General features: G+C 39.8%; 1 protein-coding gene across 1 annotated transcript in view; it reads left to right on the top strand.

Annotated features, from left to right (window-relative positions):
- LOC108426855 (inositol polyphosphate-5-phosphatase A) overlaps window positions 1-23,669 on the top strand; it is a 171,617-nt gene extending 147,948 nt beyond the window's left edge. Inside the window, exons 12-16 of the mRNA XM_017696653.2 lie at window positions 3,507-3,580; window positions 15,423-15,534; window positions 19,674-19,742; window positions 20,931-21,015; window positions 21,143-23,669. Coding sequence (XP_017552142.2) covers window positions 3,507-3,580; window positions 15,423-15,534; window positions 19,674-19,742; window positions 20,931-21,011 — 336 coding nt within the window. The 3' untranslated portion in view covers window positions 21,012-21,015; window positions 21,143-23,669. The remainder of the gene's footprint in view (window positions 1-3,506; window positions 3,581-15,422; window positions 15,535-19,673; window positions 19,743-20,930; window positions 21,016-21,142) is intronic.
- Window positions 23,670-23,823: the final 154 nt, after the last annotated feature.

Raw genomic sequence — 23,823 nt, forward strand, 5'->3', positions numbered from 1 at the left:
GTATCACGCTTCTCTGTCTCTGAGAACAGTACTTGTCTGACTACATTGTGCCAAGTATAAAGTTTGGAGGAGGGGGGATTATGGTGTGGGGTTGTTTTTCAGGAGTTGGGCTCGGCCCCTTAGTTCCAGTGAAAGAAACTCTTAATGCTTCAGCAGACCAATAGATTTTGCATTCGTTCATGCTCCCAACTTTGTGGGAACAGTTTGGGGACGAGTTTGGTGTGGAAGAACTTGACTGGCCTGCACGGAGTCCTGACCTCAAACCGATAGAACACCTTTATTTATTATTGCATTTATTTTTTTAGTTATTTATTTTTATATTTTATTTGTGTATTGCTTCACATTTATAAGGCCTGATTTTGTAAATGTTGTTTTAGTACTTTGGTCTGTAAATGCTTTACTTTGAATTTGTGTTGTAAGACCGTTAAAAAGCAATTAAACAAAAAGAAAAAATAGGATGTCACTCAAGTTCATATGCGTGTGAAGGCAGATGAGCGAATACTTTTGGCAATATAGTGTAAATTCTTGAGTGCAAATGAAAATGTGAATGCTTAGAATTCTATATGCTTAAAGAATAAGCACTCATTGAGGTATAAAGCCTTTCCTGTTTTATTTATTGGCATATAAATTGAGTTTTCACTTATCACATTAACTGTGATATATGCAGAAGTGTATTGATGTTGTGATGTGTGCAAGGTGTTTGGTAGGTGATGAATGTCTCATGTCTTTCTGCTCTTTCCTGTTTGAGTTGACAGTATATCGTTTGACACAAAATCCTGAATACATCATAAAAGTGGGGGAAATATTGGCCCTGCAATGGAGGCAAAAGTGCGCAGTGCAAAAATCAAATTAAATGACCTCTCACCCTGCTCTTATCGATGCCATTTAATGACAGCAGGTGCTATCAGAACCATATTTGACAAAGTATAAATCAAAGCACAGTTATGGCAGGGGACATAGCATCATCCAACAAAGAGCCTGGGGACATTTTATTTAGCAGTTTTCCAGAAAGGCACAGCTCCATAGTAATCAAAGCCCCTGTGATTTACGTGGGAGGACTATTGAGGCGAAGTGAAAATTTTGAGGAGTGCTCAGGCTTTTTTTTTTTTTTTTCCCCATCCTCTGCATGGTACTTCCTCATCTGGGCCCCTGTCTTCAGTGCTGGCCCTGTGATCTCCTCTGCAGCCCTTTAGAACCTCAAGGTCATTGCAAGCTGACAAACTGCCAGACCTCTATAATGCTGCAGGCCCTTGAACTTCTATGAAGCTCAGTTTTTACTGCTGACCTACCAGACCAGCAAATCATTCTGCTTAATTGAGCTGCGATGAAATGTAGTGTGAAATTTCAACCCTTGGGTTCCCCTGTCTGTCCCACTGCTGCTAAATGAATTACTTAACATTTTCTTCACACACACACACACACACACACACACACACACACACACACACACACACACACACACACACACACACTTTTCACAAACAGGCCCCAAAGCTTTACTTACCTGCTTGCCTGAAAAAATGCTGTGTGTAATTTCACTCATTCACTCAACAAAAATCAAAAAGCCTGTGAGTATCCCTTTCGTTTCTATGTTAATGTTAGTGTGTCATCTTCACACGTTTCAAGCATATATAGCATATATTTCACATGGTTTATTCATAACAATGTTAAATTTCTTATTGGATATATATACCATTCAAAACTTTGTGTACTGGCTTTGCTCAGCTTTCATTGCCAGCCACCAGAACTGATTCAACATGGTCTTTTGCGCAAACCATCACGGACGAGAGCCAACTACAGTCAACAGTGCCGCACAAACTACAAGTGACTCAGCTACTTATGCTCATCGGCAGTGTCCAGCGACTGACCCTTACACACACAGACAGAACTTGTTTCATGTATTCACTCAAGCATGTAGTTTGTGTGTGTCAGTGTGCGTGTCCACTCTGGTAAAGTGATGAATGCTTCTTATTTGCCCTCCTGAACCAAACAAGCTGCCTGAACACCTCACTGCCGCCTAAAGTAACACTCTCACACAATCACAAAACATAGAATTTAGTAGCACTGCAAACCAGCACAACCATTATGCAAAAAAATACAAGAGAATATTTGTTTTCTCAAGTAGCTGTCACACACACACACACACACACACACACACACACACACACACACACACACACACACACACACACACGAGGCAGTGATGCAGGTGTCAGTTGTACCTGTTGGTCTCTCTCATAATTAATGTGTACACACACAGGCTAATTATTCTGCTCAGCTTTGATTAATGGCTTTAGTCTGTCTCTGTCATCCTTGCGTCTCAGACAGCTCAACTCCCTCTGAGCGTGTGCAGCTGGGAGGGAGCATGATTGATGAACAACACCCGCACATAAACACACCCAAATCTAGTGTTATAAGCACACTTACTACCATAGAGCACAGGCTCAAAACAAATACACACACATACACACATGTGGCCATCACACCATACACACTCCATGATTGTAAAATTGTTATTTTTATCACTATGAGGTCCAAACAAAAGGCCTAAAGACATCCAATTTATTTCACTGCTGCTCAAATATAGCCTCAATCAGCAGTTAGTGAGGTCCAAGCATTGCTGGAGAACTTGGCAAAAATCAGCAGTCCTAACACCTTCTGTTGGCCTGTGTTCTGCCATCTAATCTGTTCTGTGGCTGATATTTGTTGAGTCAGTTTGCTTATTCAGAATGAGACCCTCAGATAAATTATGATATATATATATATATATAACTTATTTAAGAGGAGATGATGTGTTATTACGAAACTTGTGCCCTCCACAAGTATTGACACAATTGTTGGCACCCTTCTTTTAATATTTTGTGTAGCCTCCCTTTGCAAAGATAACAGCTCTGAGTCTTCTCCTATAAAGCTTAATAAGCCTGGAGAACACATGGCATCACAATGATCTGACACTGTTTCTTTATAACAAACCTCTCCAGATCCTTCAGATTCCGCACTAAAGACTCATGCCATGGGTTTTCAATGGGGTTTAGGTCAGAGGACTGAGTAGTCCATGGCCAAGCCTTAATTCTGTGGTCAGTGAACCATTTTTGTGATAACTGTGTTTCATCTCATATACATTCCCTAGTGAAACCATTTAAGTGTTTGTAATCGGTCAACTGAACTTTTAAACATACAATATGAATGGGAAAATACTTTAGTTAGATTTTACTCCTAAGAATTTATGGGAGTGCCTACATTTGTGGCACGCGCAGATTTAAGGGAACTATTTATTTCATGACAGGATTTAGTTTTTTCTTTCAATCATTATACCTTAAGTAAGGGTTAGACTTTCACGTTTAATTCATGATTACCAGTGGTGCCAACATTTGATGAGGGCACTGTATATATTTTCTGTATATATATATTTGTTTCTTTGTCTGCCTTTAAAGCTATTAGTACTCTAATGCTATGAAATGGATGTGTTCATGACTCCCTTCATGTTTCTTTTTCTGCCTTTACAGCTACTAGAGTTTGACAAAGAGCTGTCTGTCTTTAAGGACCGTCTGTGCGAGCTGGAGATTTCCTTTCCTCCCAGGTATGGCCTCTCTCTCTCACTTTTTTCTCATCTGTGGTCTGTTGCACTGTGGCCTGTGACTCAGTGCAGTCATGTTGTGTGTTCAGTGTTTGTTCACCTATTTCATTGAGCGTATAATTTTTTATGAGCTCCGAGTTGATATTGTATGGCCTATAGAGTGGACACTCGCAGTCATCACTCAAATGGGAGACTAAGTGAGTGCATCACACACTGGATACGATGAAGATGTCACACATTTCCTCATGGATGAAGCCTGGAATGCATCATTGTTTTGTTTTCTCTCTTAAAATACAGTGAAGGTTTTTTATATTGATACTGTATTGAAATCGTTACCCTCTTTGTTATTTGTATGTACAAACACCAGCAGATTCATCCCCTGTGCTTTTGGACTAGGTGCCCCTTTTTCTGTGGCTCATCGTGCTTGTTCTGGAAAAAACGACATTAATATTCCATAGCAGCCTTTCTGTCTGTGTCCTCTTCTTCAAACAAATGAATGTACAATTAGGCCTTTCAGAAAGCCAGTGGGGGGCAAAAGCATGGCCCGTGCTAATGGTGCTTGACCTTTGGCGTCAACGCTGACTCAATCAGTGTAGATAATGAAACGCTGTAATCAAACAATAATTACTTGATAAACTGCTCCACTGGCTGGTGTGAGGAGGGGCCAGGGTAGGTGTGTGTGTGTGTGTGTGTCTATTTTTAAATGACTGTGTCTTAATCAGCCATCTCCATTTACATGGCTTTGCATAAGTGACAGGTGGATTTATTAGGCTTTTACACTGTGTGACTTTTACTCTCATCTGTCTCCAGTATATAATCCAGAGTTGTCCAGCCTGCTATGAGAAATGGCTGAGCTGCAGCATGGCAAGGGGAGGCAAACCATGCTCTTGTGCTGCTGCTTGTGATGAATCAAAAATCCAAAGCCATTAAGGAGTATATAAAATTTGATTTGATGCAAGTAGTGTCTGCTACAAGCCACATTATTGTCAGAGGTGAGAGAAAAGACACAGCTTAGTTAAACTTAAACAGCCCCCACACGTGCACACAACACACACCCTCCCCCTGTCAGATATGCCTTGTGCTTCTTGAGCAATCAAGCACTCAGCAATTGTTCTCCATCACATGGACAGCCCTGAAACACCCCTGACCATCTGTGAGGTTATTGCATAGGGCCACGGAAGGACGAGCACACACACACACACACACACACACACACACACACACACACACACCCCTCAATCACTTTAACACTAGCACACACCAACATATCAGCTTTGCTTGACACACACTCACTTTAAATCTTTTAGAAAACACAATTGGTAAACTGCCCCTCTGTGTGATCTGACGGCTATTGCCTGTTTAACTGTTTATGCTATTATAGATTACGAGTGTGTCATTATTGTAGTTAGATGCATTTAAAAGGCATCAGAGTATTCCTGCCCTGCATATTTCGGTGTTTTCCTTACTCTAAAGCCAGACATTTGTTACACTCCTACAGATATCTATAATCAGGAGCATCTCCCAAACATTTTTTCTCATGAAGGTGCACTCTAGAAGATTGGGCAAACAACAGGTTTTAGTTAAGAATAAGCACTGAAAACCCCAAACCTCACTGTTTTTTTAAAGTGACACAAAGCTGAAACTGAACCGGACATGTTTGTGCTTTTATGCACACTCATGAACAGTGATGATAATGTGGTTGGGCGAACATGGATATCAGTCTGTTCTGTAGCAAAAACTGGAGAGGCATTTCACTGCAAACTGGCAGTTGGACATGAAATGTAAAGTGGGAGCTTTGATGTTCTTGTCCATGCATTAAAAAATGTTATAAAGGCCAAAACAGATTCTAAACAGATTCTGTGTATACATGTTCCTTCACCTTTTCTCTTTATTAGCAATTGGCTGTTGCTTAAATCGCTCATTTAGTTACATCAGTGATCATCTCACACTATAGGACTCATGAGCATTTTCAGTCATGAAAAATAAACATGTTTGAAAATACCGAAAGGCCTCCCAGCACTCTGAATCTGGGTTAGAAAGGTAAAGACTCATTTCCACTCCCACATCACCAGATCATATTCAAAGTCAAGTAATAAGTAGGGTATCTAAAAACTTAAAAAAAAAAAAAAAGTTCTGCTAAGAGTTGTGTATTATGAACTGACAGAGAAAACTGTGTTGCATCAAGAATGAAGTGAAAATAAATGAATAAGAATGTCTCATTTCAAAAGTGATCAAATCTGGAGGCTGATGAGATTGTAAACATCCATCCATCCATCCATCTATTTTCTAAGCCGCTTCTCCGTCAGGGTCACGGGGGGATGCTGGAGCTTATCCCAGCAGTCTTCGGGCGGAAGGCAGGATACACCCTGGACAGGTCGCCAGTCCATCGCAGGGCAGACAGACAGACACAGACAGTCACTCACACACTCACACCCAGGGGCAATTTAGCATGTCTGCAATTTAGCAAACCTGACTGCATGTCTTTGGACTGTGGGAGGAAACCGGAGAACCCGGAGGAAACCCACGCAGACACGGGGAGAACATGCAAACTCCACACAGAGAGGACCCTGGCCGCCCGGCTGGGGAATCGAACCCAGGCCCCTCCTCGCTGTGAGGTGACAGCGCTACCCACCACGCCACCATGACGCCCAGATTGTAAACATATTACAGTTAAAGATTACATTTACAAATGACACATTATTTATCAAATCATTTTTTGTTGTTCCCAAAATATTTGCTAAGTAAAACATCTAAAATTTCCCCCAGGTCATATCCAGATATAGTTACTACTGTGATTCCAAGTGATTCCAAAATTTGACAATTTGACGTGACTAATGAGCCATCTTTGGCTGTGCTTGTGAGGGTTTTTTTTCTTTCTTTCTTTCTTTCTTTTGAGATCTGCTGGCAGTTGGTTGATGCAGTCCTTTCTGTGCTTACCTAAATTCCAGTTTAGGTGCTGAACACTTTGGGGTCAGGTCTCAGCATAGTGCATCATCTTTGGGTCAAAGGCTGCTCTCGCTCACATAACACTGACACCTCTGATCAGAACCTGTGTGCTCTTGTCTTCCTCCATTTACACACCATGTGTAAGTTTTTGTTTAAAGAATGTGTTACAAGCTGTAAATTCACAGAGTGGGCTCTACAGAGGAGTGTGTGTGATTTTGTTTTTTGACAAGGCTAAGCGCTAAAGCAAGAGAGTGTGGAATTTGGCCTTCTCTCGCCAACACTGGTCTTGGAGCCAGACCGACTGCGCCAATCAGCAGTGGAAAACACTTTTGCACATATTCACGCAAAGGCACGCACATTAATTTCAAAAACATTTTGTGTACTCAGTTTGTCAATATCAGATTTAACATGCAGGCACAAAACCATAGAAATGCCTACTGCTGGAAATATGTGGTGATACAGTGGCTGGCATCTTCACTTTATACATGGGGGAGTTGAATGAATTCAGACCAGATGTTGAATCATAAGATGCCTCACATGCAGAACAAATTTATGAGGGGAAAATTATGTGAATAATTAACGAGAGGTTCAAAGTCTTCTGATTTCCCTGTCTCGAGTGCTGACGCACACCAGTATTGTAGAGCGTGTTATCTTTCTCTGAATATAGTAATCCCTGTTATTGGTAGGCCTGCCATAGTGATATATTCTGATTGATCTAAAGGGAGTGCAGTTAGTGGAGTCATTGTATGCTTTTATTGTTGTCGTCTTTGTGTAAAATCAATGGTGAAATTGAATGGAGCAATTGACCTGTGGGAATTTAGAGGACAATGAAAGACTGGAGGAAAGAGTTTTTATTTATTCCCACACTAACTGGGTTACTGGTAATGGACATGAAACAGACAGAGAGAGTGAGAGATGACAGACACTGACCTGTAGGTAGTGCTCTTTCTTTTGACCATTTCGAGGGCCTTTTTACACAGACAGAGAAAGAACGTTTAAGGAAGACGTGTGCAAAATATGTTTTTTACAGAGACGTACGGCTCCAGACTTATGAGTATTTGTTTGCTAGAGTCTAGACTGGCGGGCTTGGACTGGTGGGTGGAGATCACTAGGTCAGACAGGAGGGGTCAAAGTTGACGTACTGTTATCTTTTCACCATTTTCTGATGGTGAAAATGGGTTTAAGTGCCGTTGAAGTAAACACAACACTTTAGCATACATCTCCCAAAATGCACAGCTCCATGAGGATGAGCTGCAGAGTAACTTCCCTCTGGAGGAAAAGAGTACAGACACTATGTAGCTAACACAGTGGAGTGTGCTGCCGTGGCTCTAGCTAAACCAGCAGCTCAGTTACAGTCCCTCAGTCCTCAGCCCTTCACACATCTAGAGATTAGAACCATGTGGCACAGGCTTAGCTGATTTTAGCTTTACACCAGGAACCGTTCAGCTTCAGAACATGATGGAGCTGAAGGGTTCCTGGCTTTGACTGGGTACTGTCTGTTGATTCTTTTTAGAAATATGGAGAAGATGATTCAGTTAGACTAAAACCAAATTACTGTTCCTAATTTTCATGCTATACTTTTGTTTGCTGTCAACGTTAAATGTTTTACATGGTAAACATTTAGTTTAATACGACAGAATGGCTGTGTGTGCAAACAGGGCTTTACAGAATCAGGCCTCTGCACTACCTGTCTAACATTACTAGGAAAAGTGTTCACAGTCGTCACATTACAGATCAGGTTGCGTTGTGGTCAGTTCAGCATTGAGCTTTAAGGCCTTATGCTTGTTTTACCTAGACCAAAAGCCAAGAGTGGAAAAAGTGCAATGGGGAATGTACTTAAGTATGGGTACTGTCAAAATATCACTTAATTATAAGTGGAAGTGGAGTCAAAAGTATGCTTGAGCTAAATTTAAGAAGTTCTACATTGAAGCGTACTCAAGTTTGTAAAAATAAAAAGTAAATGTGTTAACAGATAAATATTACAATATATATATATATATATATATATATATATATTTTTTTTTTTTTTGTAATATTACAATAACAATATATATTTACATTGACATGAAATTTGAATGATGTTTTATTTAAAAAATCATGAAATATTATACAAAATAACAATAATAAAAGCACTAATTGCTAAGAGAAAAATAAATAAACGAAAAGATTTCATGGCCTTTGTAACAAGTAAATGAAATGATTTGTAACAAGTAAATGAAGATGTAAAAACGTGCAATAAATCAAGAGTTTTTTGTTTTCTCTTAGAAATGCAACTAAGAGTGCATTATTATGTATTATGCAATGTGCCTTCGTTTTACGCTGCCGTATATGTGGACTTTATGTTGTCCAGTGTAATGTGCTGCCATTGTGTTGAAGAATGACATTTCGTTCCAGTGTGTACAAGTTATACTGAGGCAATAAAGACCACTTGACTACGTACAATTACTTAAGCATTTTCCACACCTGCCAGAAGTACTCAGTGCTCTGACTTGGCACAGTAACCGAAGCAGCTGGCTATATTTATTTAACTAAATAAATACAGTCTGAACTATATCTAATAAAATATCGAACCTATAGTTTTGTAGTGAACGCTCCTTCAGCCAAGGCACATTAACAGCCCGGACCAAAGAAAGTAGAAACAGTTTTGTAAATTTTATTTAAATGTTCTTTCTCAATACTATTTTTTTGTGAAATCCTCTGTGAAAAATTTGCGCCTTTCTGTAATATTAACTTGTTTATTTGTTTATTTATTCATAACGTATTTGTAATTGTTTCAAGGAATCACCAGTGAGATCAGATTCTGAAATGTTGAGATGGTAATTTGTCAACACTCAATCATATTCCTGACTAAGGACATTGTCTTGGGCTCGGGCTTTGCGTTTAATTATCCTTTCTCTGACAAGTCTGGGGTGCTCCAGATTTTTTGCATCGCTGTCTCATCATCTTCTCACTCCAGCACAGCACCTCAGGAATAAAGCACATAAAGCTTCATAGGCTGAAATCCAGGATCTGTGCTCATAAATTGTCTCATAATTGGAGTGGAGATTCAGAAGTACCCTTGGTTTGCGGCATGTAGGGACTAGTGTGAGAAGTCAGGAACGTAGACTATATGTACAGTGGTATAGTCCTTAAAAAAAATTTTTAAAAAGTAGGCATACTATAAATCTGCACCAGCCCAGCTCAGATGATCAACAGATCATATAAGCATAAAAACAAAAATTTTCCCCATTCCTGACCTGACTGCCCTCTTGTTTGTAAATGTTGCCAGATTTTTTGCCTTAATTTGAAGCCATACTTCTGCCTACGTAACTCCTAAAACACTGCTAGTTCCACAGACCTGACATTAGCAAAACCTTACACAAAGTTAACGTCATGCTATTAGTATGGTAGACTAGCATGGCAAGCTAATATGTATAGGAATCCACTTTCACAAGAGAGTGACACACAGTGTGTGGGTGTATTTTTATCTGAAATCCTATCATCTGTGACTGACTGCAAGAGACTCGGCCACAGTGGTATCCCATGGTGGTAACCATAGAAACACATGAAGATGAACCAGTCAAAATTGTTTATTAATCACAGAATTGACCAGTCAGTTGTGCTACATAAAATGCATTTAATTTTTTCCTTGTCCTCATCTTCTGAGGCATCTGAAAAAATATCAGTGGGTTTATGCAAAGATCTTTAGAAGACACTAAATGAAAGCATCCTGGTAAGAAAAAGTATATGCCCAACTACACCACTGGTGGACTATATATACACTGTATATTCACGATATGTACTTGTGATGTTTTATGACACTGTAATGGTTTTGCTGCTGTGATTTCTGAGGCTGGAAGAACACATAGGGAGGTGATGTCACCATGATGGTGGTCACTGTCCGTGTGATCCCAGGCTCCATCCATCTCAGTGCTCTTTCTCTCTCTTTCCCTCTGTGTCCCCCCTCCCTCCAGTCCCATTCTGAAACTACTGAGTGATGTCATCCATTTAGATAGGCTGCTCTCCACCGTGCTGAGCATCAGATGGAGTGTTTGTGTCTCTGTGCTTGTGAGTCTGTATGGGTGTGTGCATGTGTGTGACATGAAAAGACCATTTAGTTTCAACACAAAACACCCAATGTCTTTTTTTGCTTGAGAGCAATGATCTCACAGCTGTTTAATGAAGCCGGGTAGATGTGTCTTAGCATTGTCTTAACAGAAAGAATCAGACGAGGTATCTGGGCTACTGTCTCAGTGCAGCTGGACACCCATCAACCACAGAGTGACACAGCTGATTCCTAAGTGCCATCACATTATTCATTACAGTCAGTAAGGAACATTAAGATGTCTATAAGCTCTGCAATGGCAAGTCAGGTCAAATGGACATGAGTCCATTTGTATTTGTCTCTGTGTTCTGACACTCCTGAAAAGGATCCTTTGTTTAGCACATGGGACATGGGGGAGGGTTAATGAAGAGTATACTGCTTGAGCCTAGCTATGTTATGAGTAGTCATGGCCTTGTCATGTAATGGAAAGCCCTTAAAGTGATGGTTTTGCCAAAAATTACTAAATGTAGTTGATAACAATGCTAACAATGAATGGAATCAGTTTTTATATGTAAATATATAGTATACTATGTCAGAAACGACATAAGTAGATCTGTTTGAAATTACTTAACAACTGGACATGGATTGACATGGACTATCTAGGTTTTCTAATTACAGGTTAGCTTTAAACTAAACTAAAGAAGCAAAGTTCTAACACTAATCTTCTTACCTGTTTGACTAAGTTTTAGGTCATCTAAGCCTTAGACCCTTCGCCTACATGTAATCTGAGCATCTGATATCGTTGGCACATTAAACCTTTATCTGGATTTTGTCACTCGCATACCCTGCACACTACTGTGAACACACTTCCAAATAACGAGTTTATCTGTCCAATGGGGAACAAACTTAGCAAGCAGTATGATGCTGGATTAAAAATGTTTGTGAAGTTGATGTCTTTAACTTTTAGTAGCTTTTATGCGTGGCATATTTGCCTACTTATGCGTTTCATGTGGGTTTGTTTTTACACTAAACCTGCTTTGAAAAACTCCCAGAGTCATCCTCTTTGGTTTGTGGTTGGTTAAATGGCCCTTTCCGGGAACATTAGGCAATTCTTGGCCATGCTACAGGATGAAATGAGCCTATATGATGATAGGCAGACACACAGAATATTGTGTAAATCAGATTTTTGACCAAATCGTTGCTTTAAAGGGATAATTAAAGGTGATAATTGGTATAGTTGAGATTACTATAATAAAAGTTATTCTCGCACTCTTCTGCTGACAAACACACAAGGCACTGAATATTTTGTGAATGAATGTGTGCACGTTTGTGTCTGCAGGCACTCCTGTTTTCTCTTCACTCCCCTGACAACAGCAAGCAAACACGTTTTTTTCCCAGTTTTTCAGTGAGAGCATTCCAGCCTCATCCCACAGCTCCACCTTTTACTGACAACACCAGTAATTCCCACCAATCCCAGTGTTAAAGCCGCGTCAGGTGACTTCCACTCCTTAGTACAGTTCATAACCCCTGACCTTGGTTCATTGATAGCTTGTCTCTTTATCAGCCCCCCTTCCCTTGTCTGTATTCGCCAGTTTATATTGCCCTCATTACACACAGCCTGTCTCAGTGTGCCAGTATTTGGCTTGTCACTTATTTGTCATTATGTAGAACAAGATAACAGCTCTTAGGGCTCTGATAGGAGATGTGTTGACCGGGGGCTTGGTTACTGTGGCAAAGTCACATGACCGGACCTTGAGGGACAAAAGCAGCAGAAAGGCCTGTGGAGGCACGCACACTCACACACGTGTGTGCACACACTCACAGGACTATTCTCGTCCCCATGCTGCTCAGACATGCAGGCCTAAGGCAGTGACATTAAGAGCAAATCTGGTGAATAATGTCAGGAGTCAGTCAAACATTAAAGTCACAGTGAGAGAGGAATCACTAAGTGCTCTGGGGACTAGTGGAGGAAGATGGGGCTCCTCTTTTTTCAAAAGCAGGCCTCTTTAGACCTTAAACCTCAGAGCTAATTACTGAATCACTTTGGTTCTCTTAGAACACATCCCCATATCACATTACCTCTATGCATTTATTCCTAAAGAAAAAGATGCCAAAAAGTGTTCTTCAAAGCCATGCCATAGAAAAGAAGTCTTCAAATCCTAACCTTGGGCCTAATTTCTGCTCCTGGATTTTGGTAGGTGTGATAGGTAGGTAGTAGGTAGGGTAGGCTGTCAGTCAGTTTCATCAACAGTTCAAGTAACTGCTAGAGGACTGGTTTGAAAACCACTGCTATAAACATCCAGAAGTGATTCTTCTATGGCATCATTCCAGACAACCCGTTTTACAGGCTTTGTATTCAAGAGTGGCGCTTACTTGCTAACCAAGGAAGTGTACATTCTGATCTGACCTGGTGGACACACTCCTTGAGCTAAAGCATGTTCTAGCAGACAGTGATGCTCTATATAGCAGCCTGCATCTCTCACTGTTTGCTGTTTTGCTCTCTTTTTTCCTCTGTTCCACAGACACAGGTGGGTGATTGTTGAGTTTATCGCTGTGGGCTCATTAATTAGCGCAATTAGTCTTGCCATTGGCAATAAGGGCCTGATAGCGACTGACGGTCTCCGGTTCGCACGCCCAGGCTTGGAGTTTACTCTGGCAGATACGCTTGTGTGTGCTAATCACCCACATCCATCACCTCGCCCTGCTGCGTACTGCACTGCTGTTTGCTGTTGCATTAGAGAACTGTAATCTAGATCAGTGAGACTGTGAGAGAGAAAGAGAGACCAAGAAGGCGCCCTCTACAAGTGGACAGTCAAATGGAATCTCTGCCACAGTGTGTTAATAAAAGGGTGTGAAGACAGACGTTTCCAGATTAATCAAGTATAAAATAAATTCCAGCACAATCATATGGAGAGAGATCTTTTGAATAGATTCAGTTGTAAAAGTGTTTACATTTGCTTTTTTCTACTGAGTCACCATTAACTTTTATCTTGATCTACTGCAAATGATACTATAGATTTCAACCTCACTATCTATACATACCAATATAATTTCTGTCTAACCATTGATTCACTCTATGACAACTCTTATATGTAATGGTTCTTTTGTTATTGTTAATAACCGTTTATTAGTTTTGTTTATTTTTTTTTCAGAATCAAACACAGAAAGAATTGGCAGACAAACTCACATATACAGCCATATATAGTAATAATGAGATTTGGATGAGATATTAAATTGTCTCGTCTTACAGGGTCTTTAACAAAGGATATAGCATTTTTCTCGTTGTGAATTGTTGCTGCCTTGGCCTTATGAAACCTGGCCATGGCCTGCTCCAAAATAAGAATAATGAGGATAATTCAGTATCTGGCACCAATCAACCTTTCAAAATGGATTTTTTGAAAGATGTTTTTTTTTGTGCAGACTGTTATGTTACAGTCATTGCCTAATAAAAGTAAACCTGGATGTAAATCAATATCAACATTTAGGAAACCAGACAGTGTTTATACTACCTTGTTCCAGAAATACATATGTGGACATGAATTTCATCTATCACAGTTTTTTGTCAATGGACAGTCATAATGGTTCTTTATTGAGGGAACCTCAACACAGATCACAGCTTAATTTCTAGTGTGGCTTTTCCATCACATTAAAATAGAAAAGTGCTATGGTGAGTTTAAAAGCTTAACTGCACTTGTGAGTTGGTGACAGGGTTTCCAAAGCTCCACAAAGCAAATTATTTAAACTGATTTAGAGAGATTAAGTTGGGTAGTTTTACAGATTTTGAGATCTTTGAACTCCATTTGCTTTCATACTAAATTCCATTACTGTTAGCAAATGGAGATTCAGCTAGAGTTAAGACCTTTTACAGGGTGCTTTTCAGCTCTTAAGCTGAGAGGCCACTTGATCAGCCTCAGTGACTGCTGTTAAAACTTCCTGTGGCGGTTGTGTGGTCCTGCCTGAAGAAAGGCTGAGCTGCGGTCACTTTGAAAAGCCCCCTCCCATTCCCACACTCTGTATCTCTATCCTTTTTATCCTTTCCACTCTCTCTATCCTTCTGTATCATGCACTCTTTTTCTTCCTCATCTCTTTCATCCAGGGAATCATCTCCTAAGCTGCCTCCTTAACATACCAAAACCCTCCTTCATTTCCACATGTTTAAAGTGCCATCAATGCTAATTGCACTCAGGCCTTCTGCAAAGCCCCCTTGCCGGCTGGTGTTTGGTCACCCAGTCAGGGGTCTGTGTGCTAGCCGGATGTGGGCTAACTTGGCTCCCACCCACCAGTCTCCACCTTCACCAAACCTCTGACCCTTCTGGGTTTGCGATCTCCATGGTGCTGTCCAACATTGTGGTGCGTCAGTGGCAGCTGTGGAGGAGCCAGGCTGCAGCAGATGAGCCGTTGCCAGGATCGCTGTTTGTGGAGCCGATTCCCTTTAGTTAAATGAGTGGCATTAGCTATCGTAGCTGTCTGTGTTTTTGTATGCCTTTCATGGCCAATTGGCCTAAGCAAGTGCATATTTGTCTCCTAGCAGCTTTCTGCTAATTGAATTGTTTTTGGTCAGTGATATTCAGATCAGTTTTTTCATTTTAATGCATTGATTGAGCTTGGCACCCCGAGATTATGACAGTCCTTTCAGGGTCCCTCTAGGCCTGGGGGGGTGGGGCATAAATTCATACATAGGCATGGACTTGTAAGTATGAGCCTTTTGACCACTTGCTCAAAATGAGGGGTCTTTTTAAATTTCTGGAAGCTAATTTGGGAGATCTTGGGATGTTTATTTAATATATATATACACACACACACACACACATATATGATTTTGTGGTTTGTGTGTCCACAGTGGTTAATACAGTACTGTTGTTTATGTGTCTGCAGCTATCCATACAGTGAGGACTGCAGTCAGGGGAAGCAGTACATGAATACGCGATGCCCTGCCTGGTGTGACCGCATCCTCATGTCCACATCTGCAAGAGACCTGGTCTTAAAGGTCAGTCCAGTGAAAACTACACCTGACATACACCTAATCTTGAAACTAACTACAAATACACCGTGCAGTCACAGATCTTCTCTCATTTTATTGAACTAGATCTACTGTCATAGACAAACTGCCTTAATGTTTCTTCTCAGATATGGTAATGTACATTGAATTTGGAATATAATTAACCAGGTTGATTTTTAATTAATTAATCATGCACTTCATACAGTGAGAGATTGGAGAATGTATTCACATAAGTACATTTATTTTACCCATTTTCTTTAAAGTTAGATTGGTAAATTCTACCAAAAGCGCAGTGTAATTACACTTAGCTTGATTTAAAAAATAAGTTAACCACAGTTCAAGTCAAGAACACAGTTAAATGGATTGTCTTGTTTTAGCCACCTCTTTACCTCAGCCCATCCTCATGTAACTTAATGTTAGTACATTTTGAAATTGATTTTAGTGAGCAAGATTTTTGTGAGATTCTAGGGGTTGTCAGGTCAGTGAAACTAGTTTAGACAGTATTACCATTCTGACTCCTTACCAAAGGTAACTTTGCATATAACTGCATCCCTTTGCTTTTCCATATTTCCCTCACCACAGACTATTTTTCTCTGTCTGTTCTTTGGTTATCCATACTGTGCCAGGCTCACAGATGGAGCTGGTGCTGTATGTGTAAGCTTTCATCTGCCATGCTAAGCTCATAGTCCACACTGGCAGTATATTCAGGCCTGTTCTTATAGAGTGCCAGGCGTGCATATCTGCTTTATAAAGCTTCATAAGTCTCCATAGAGCTGGGCAGATCTCTGTCCCTCTGGCTGCTCTCTCAGGGCAAGAGCCATGCTTAGCCTCACCAGAACAGTAAATTCCAATCTGTTTATCCATCTATCTGCGCCTCTCTCTCTCTGTGTGTGTATATATATATATATATATATATATATATATATATATATATATATATATATATATATATATATATGCATATATATATATATATATATATGCATATATGCATATATGCACACACAGACACACAACCTCAATTCCAATGAAGTTGGGATGTTGTGTAAAACAAAAAACAAATAAAAACAGAATACAATGATTTGCACATCCTTTTCAACCTATATTCAACTGAATACACTACAAAGACAAGATATTTAATGTTCAAACAGATAAACTATTGTTTTTTGCAAATATTCACTCATTTTGAATTTGATGCCTGCAACATGTTCCAAAGAAGTTGGGTCAGGGGCAACAAAAGACTGGGAAAGTTGAGGAATCCTCAAAAAGCACCTGTATGGAACATTCCACAGGTGAACAGGTTAATTGGAAAGTTAAGTTAAGAAAGGTAAGTGTCATGATTGGGTATAAAGGGAGCATCCCTAAAAGGCTCAGTCATTCACAAGCAAGGATGGAGTGAGGTTCACCACTTTGCGAACAACTCCTTGAGCAAATAGTCCAACAGTTTAAGAACAACGTTTCTCAATGTGCAATTGCAAGGAATTTAGGGATTTCATCATCTACAGTTCATAATATCATCAAAAGATTCAGATAATCTGGAGAAATCTCTGCAAGTAAGCGGCAAGGCAGAAAACCAACATTGAATGCCCGTGACCTTCGATCCCTCAGGCAGCACTGCAGTAAAAACCCACATCATTCTGTAACAGATATTAACCACATGGGCTCAGGAACACTTCAGAAAACCACTGTCAGTGAACACAGTTCGCCGCTCCATCTACAAGTGCAAGTTAAACCTCTGCCATGCAAAGCGAAATGTCTTTTTCAGGGACGTTCTGCTTATTTCAGCAACCCAATGCCAAGCCACATTCTGCACGTGTTACAACAGCGTGGCTTCATAGTAAAAGAGTGCGGGTACTAGACTGGCCTGCCTGCAGTCCAGACCCGTCTCCCATTGAAAATGTGTGGCGCATTATGAAGCGCAAAATACGACAACGGAGACCCCGGACTGTCGAGCAACTGAAGTTGTACATCAAGCAAGAATGGGAAAGAATTCCACCTACAAAGCTTCAACAATTAGTGTCCTCAGTTCCCAAACGCTTATTGAGTGTTGTTAAAAGGAAAGGTGATGTAACACAGTGGTAAACATGCCCCTGTCCCAACTTCTTTGGAACGTGTTGCAGGCATCAAATTCAAAATGAGTGAATATTTGCAAAAAAAACAAGAAAGTTTATCTGTTTGAACATTAAATATTTTGTCTTTGTAGTGTATTCAATTGAATATAGTTTGAAAAGGATTTGCAAATTATCATATTCTGTTTTTATTTATGTTTTACACAACGTCATTGGAATTGGGGTTGTATTAAGAATTTATTGTTTTTCTAAGGTCAGGAAAACTAAAGCTTGTCTCTACCAGATTAGCCCTTCCCATTCACTTTGACGTTATAAAAATTGTTTCAACTTGGACTGCTGTTGCTGGAGTGCAGCCAATTAGAACAAGGATCGTTTACATATATCCGTCTTACAGGCACAGTGACATAAAAAAACTTGTTTAATTATGACTGTTTTTGGTACATAAACCTACACAAACATCATAAGTGGTCCTATAGGAAATGGGCCCTTTAACACTCTGGGGTCTAAGGGCATTTTTTTATTTTTTTTATTTTAGCTTGTATTCTTAAATGTGTCTTTAAAGACACTTGCATATGACATGATACCCACATGTTGTATAACATCTCTCTCTAGACTGAGGCTCTTTTGTGACCTACTGTGATAATTCAGCCCTGAAGTTGAAAAAGTGAACTCTGGTTTAGGAATTCGTAATATGTCTTGTGAAAACTCATACTCATGTAAACTCATGTAAAGCTATGTATTCGGTTCACAGAAGTAGTGGGATGTATGAATAAAATGGAGATATGTTATCCTCATCACAGCTTTCCAAACTTCAGCAGCTGCAAAGTTTTTGCACACTATTTCACATCTGTGTCACGTAAAATATAGACAGACACACAAATCCACCAATTATAGGCAAGAGCCAGGTGATGGATATTATGCATCCTCGTGCATGGACTAATGTCAAAGAATTATCAAAAAAGAAGGAGGGTACATCACATAAACACAGATGCACACAGAGAGCCAACCACTTAATGCCACACTTTGTTTTCTTAATGTCCATTAAGGGGCCCAGGCACACTCCCTTAATACTTAATTTGGATATCTTCAATAAGCTTCTGGAGTACTGCCCCCACTTCTCTGTCTTGCTTTTTAATGCATAAGCGTTACAGATTGTTGAGACATGGGCCCGTAAACAGCACCGTGCTCAGCGTCATCTATCATGCTGTGCTCCGTTAACTCTGTGCCGTGTTATTTTCTGCTTGCCGAGCCCTAACACGGCGCAGGTCTGCCGGCAGCGGCGGCCCGAGCAGCTTCCCTGCTCCACACCGTAATGAAGGCTCAGTCAAGCGCGCGCCGCTGCAGCCACGGCCCCTGCTGTCATTTGTTTATCTGTCTAAAGATTACGCAGCCTGAAAATCCACAATTTTATGCTGCCTTTGTAAATTATCAAGTCTCTTTTTGATGAATGTATCCGGGCTGTGGGAGGCAGAGGCGTGTGCACATGGGGAGGTTGAAACGTAAACCTGAGATGGAAAGGTAGTACGTGTGTGCAAGTGCAAGGATGACCTGTGCGCTTCTTTGTTATTGGTTTGAAGTTCATTCAGAAATTATTTTTCACACCTGAATCATACCATTTCTGAAGCTCTCTTGGTCTTTTGTCATTTCTTTTGAGCAGCAGCACACTTCACCAAACTCAGACAGGCTGGCTGTAATGCTCTGAGCGTATTCAAAAAGCCTTTAGTTCAGCTAGAAAACCATCATCTAAATCATACAAGCATTCTCTGCTTTTGTTTTAGGGAATGAGTTCTACTGACTTAAATAGACTGACGTACTAAATATATATATTTTTTTGGTATTTTTTTCTTCTCAGTTATATAGTCATTAATCTGTTAGTTTCTTCAATAAACAAAATAAACCCGTTTTTCATTAATTTGTTCAATTTTATTCAAAAATGTGTCCATCAAAGAAGAAAATTCCTGCTTGTTTAAGCCCTTTGAAGTGCTTGGTTCATGCATTTATCATGTACTGTTTTTACTGGCTTTTTAATTGTTTTCCTGTTTTTTGTATTGTTCACAGCCAGAGACTGATGAGAAATTGTTAACATATGACAATATTGGACCTAATGTCTGTATGGGGGACCACAAGGTGTGTATTCTCTGTCTTTGTGCTTTATCTCTGAATATGTTTGTGTGTGAGAAAGAAAGCTACCCAAATGACATTGCGGGAGCATCGTGATTCATCACCTAGGCTGTGGCGTGTCTCTGGGTGCCAGGGCTCACACTGATCCCCATAGAAATTTGATTGGCCACCATGTATACTCCTTCACTGATTGCTGCTTGTTGATTGTTTGTTCTCAATACCTCATTCTGAACCTTTTCACACATTTGGTTTCAAACTACATGACTTGAAAAATGTGTGAGAAACCAAGCAACCTGAAGCCTTGCAGCAACCTGACTATCCCCTGTGATTTAACTAGCTAACTTAAGATGTCATTTTTATTAATTAAATAAATATCACGTCTAAACTATTCCTAATAAATAAGATCTCTTGCAAATCGCTTTGTTTTGAAGGTTCCTTCAGCCAAGGTGCTTCAAAGACCACAGCACATGGAAAAAAGTTTAAATGTCGGTACAGAATGTTTCAAGTGAAATATTATTTATAAATGCTATTAACTATTAATACATTTTTATAATTTTTTTGAGTGATTTTTTTTTTTTGTGGTCTTTAACTTTTTAAAACTATCTTTAATGAGCAAATCAAATAAGATCCTAAGTTTTACATTTAAAAACCTGGACACTGCAGGGCATCTGTTAGAGCTCTATCTAAATAACTCTCGTTGGGGACTTCAGAAGCTTAACTTAAGGTCTAATGTGTTTTGTGATTAAGAGCATCACTCTCGGCCTTTTGGAAATCTTAGATACATGACGGACTGTGAATACTAGTGGTAGTCTGACCAGTGCGTTTCTCAATTGTGTAAAAAGTGGAAAGCAACAGCAGCAGCTCTGTGCCAGAGTTCTTCACTGAAAGTGTCACTATAAAACTGACACAAGGTAAAATATATGCTACTGTCATTTACAAGCTTCGTATGTCTCTGTTTGATTTAGAATTGCCAAAAACTTTTATTGTTTTATTTTTATTAGAATCACATAACAGGGATTTCATGTTTTTTCCTTACTTTTGATGGAATTTTGACATTTATGGCCTGAGCTGAAGGGTAGATCTAATAATCACCACTGGATGTAGGAATGGACACTGTATACAGATGGATGTTGTGTCTGTGTGTGAGAGAGTAAGTGTTGACTAATGTTTTGTGTGTGTGTGTGTATTTTGCAGCCTGTTTTCCTGTCCTTTCGATTAACAACGGGGGCAGGTAAACCTAATGCACATAAGCACAAGTGTTGTGTCGTGCAGTGATGTGGTAAATATTTTATTATTTTTTTCTTTTTTTAATCATATTTCTATCGCTTTATACTATGAAAGTTAAAGGTCTTTGTTAAATCCTTGTGTTCACACTGTGTGAATGTGTTTGTGCCTTGATTGACCAGAGAAATGGTGCCAAAGGGTGGAGAGGATTTCACGACAAGCTCCCTTGTGAGAAACTCTGAGACAGTTGGACAGACACACACACACACACACACACACACACACACACACACACACACACACACACACACACTTACGCTCACTCACAGAAGACCCAGTTAAGACTTTTCAGCAGGACTGACCAGTCGTAGTGAAACAAGTGCATGCCGTCACGCCCATAGAAATGGCAGATTGTATCCATGCGTTCTTCACAATCAAGAACCCACGATCAAGAACACTCACAGTACATACATGGACACATACCTCTCACACACTGCTAATGCCTCTCTCAAATTGGGACACTCTCTTGATGGACAATCCCCTCCAACTTCTATGGCCTCTCTCAGAATACCAAGACAACACCAAGGACAACTCTTCTTACATGTCATAGCCTTGTTGCCAAAACTCTAATAGAAATTGAGAAGTACTACATATTTTAAAGACCATACTTGCAATTTTTAGGTATGCCTCTACATTATAGGAGCTACTTCCATATCATGTGTAAGATGTTTTAAAAAGTGCAATGCAAAAAAAAGTTGTTGTATTTGTATAGTGTTAGGTTTATTTGTACATTGGATTATTACATAGTGGTGTTGATGGTTTTTAGTGCTGTTTCTTTCTCTTTGACCAGATTTTATGGTCGCCCTGTGTTAGAATAGATAGGCATTTTCAGTTCATTTGAAAGAATTGCATTATTTTCCTTTCTCCTTTTTTCTTTTCTTTTTTCCCATGTTGGATGATTTGACTTGTTGCTGACTTGTGTGCGTAACACACTGCCATGCCTCTGTCATCTGCCGAGTCTCATTTTTTACTGTACTTTTTAAAGAGATAATTTATGATTCTTACCAAAATTGTTATGCTGAAATACGAATACGAGACAGCTGCTTTGGGTGTTCTATCAGCCAACACAACTGAATAGTTATATCAAGAAAGGAAAAAAAAACAAAAAAACATCATCATCTGAAGTGCACCTTTTTCAGTCATATGACTTATATAGCCTATCAAAGCTATTTTAACCAGTGCCATAAGACCATGCAAAGTATATAAGATATTGTTTCATATAGCAGTCTCACTTGGTTATTTCATTATTATTCTTATTCTAACTTATTTCTGTGTAATAATATTATGGTTCTGAATGTGATGTTTTAGGTAGGCTTGGGTATCTTTAAAAAAAAAAATGTACTTTTGTTCTCTTTATTTTTGTTACTGCATCATGGTGCCAAGTATTGTACACAGATCTGAGTGGGAGTGAACATGCCATTTGTGCAGTGGGATAGGAAGTCAAGGCTCTAAATGAAAACCAGAGGTGGGTAGAGTAGCCTATTTCCATACTAAAGCAAACGTACTGTTAGTTCTGTGAAATAATGACTCGGGTAGAAGTACTTTTCAAACAAGTAGAGAAGTAGCAGGTTAAAAACTACTTAAGTACCGAATAGCCAATAGAACAGCAATGGAACAACTTACTACATCCAGCATCTATTAGCTTAGGAACCGAGGTTTCTGTTCTCTTTTTGAGGTCCTACTGGGCCTAAATAAGCTGAAACTCAAACATCAGAGTAAATCAGTGCAGGTGATGCTGCCAACTGTAGCTTAAGGAAATAAAACCGAGAAAGGAATTAGTAACTGAATGTTAATGGCTGAAGCAGAACTGAGTAAAAAGATTCCTTTCCACAAAAATACTTGAGCGGAAGTGAAAGTATTATCATTTTAAAATGCTCAGGAAAGTAGGTTTATCAAAGTTCTACTCCATTACATACTTAAAAGATGGTTCTTGAGGGGTTCTTTAGTAAAGTTTTGAAAAGGTTTCTATAAAGCTCTAAGAAGGATTCTTCTGTTGTTACAAGCTCAACTCCATAACAACAGCAGAACCCTTTTACGGAACGGTTCTATACAGAACCATGTACAGCACATTCTCCATCAATCAGAAGAACGATTTCACAAAGTACAGAACCATTTCAGCAGAAAATAATGGTTTATGTAGCACTCATGGTTCTTAATAGAATCATTGCCTTGTACTAAAGAACCCTGGAAGAACCACCTTTTTACGTGAAACGAAGTAAACGCACCTAGTAACTGCCCACCTCTTCTAAGCACAGAGAAGATCTTCTGGATCGTCCAAGTAGGCTCGCTTGCTAGGTTGCAGATCATCGCCTCGTTAGTGCTTTGAGTAGCAGAGGCTGCTGAGGAAACGGCCGCCACGTTTCTTTCTCTTGATTTCAATGTACTACACTACAGAGTTCACGGATCCTGTGGAGCCGTTACATTGATGATAGACTGTTTGTGTTATTTTATTTTATTCTTTCTCATTTAAATCACCATAAGTGGGAACGATAGCCTGTGTGGTCTCGGCAGTGATGTGCTTAGACGAACCTGCTCGTTAAACGTTAACTCTTTCTTCTTCCTCCGCTCACTGCCTCCTGTAAAGCACACAGAAATTGAGCTCCGTGGATGCCGTGACCTCCTCAAGCAATAAAAACCCATTAGACCTGAGTGACTGCCTGTGTCTTATTACTGCTCTGCTGCTATCGCCCGTCTTAAACGCACACTAATCTGCTGCCCAGCGTGCAGGCCTCGTGTCCTGATTTCTGCAAGATCGGGCTAATAAGATGACCAGTCATGGCTAGCTCGCGCCCTCAGACACTAA

This window comes from Pygocentrus nattereri, chromosome 5 (assembly GCF_015220715.1).
Source record: "Pygocentrus nattereri isolate fPygNat1 chromosome 5, fPygNat1.pri, whole genome shotgun sequence".
In the NCBI taxonomy this organism is placed as follows: Eukaryota; Metazoa; Chordata; class Actinopteri; order Characiformes; family Serrasalmidae; genus Pygocentrus; species Pygocentrus nattereri.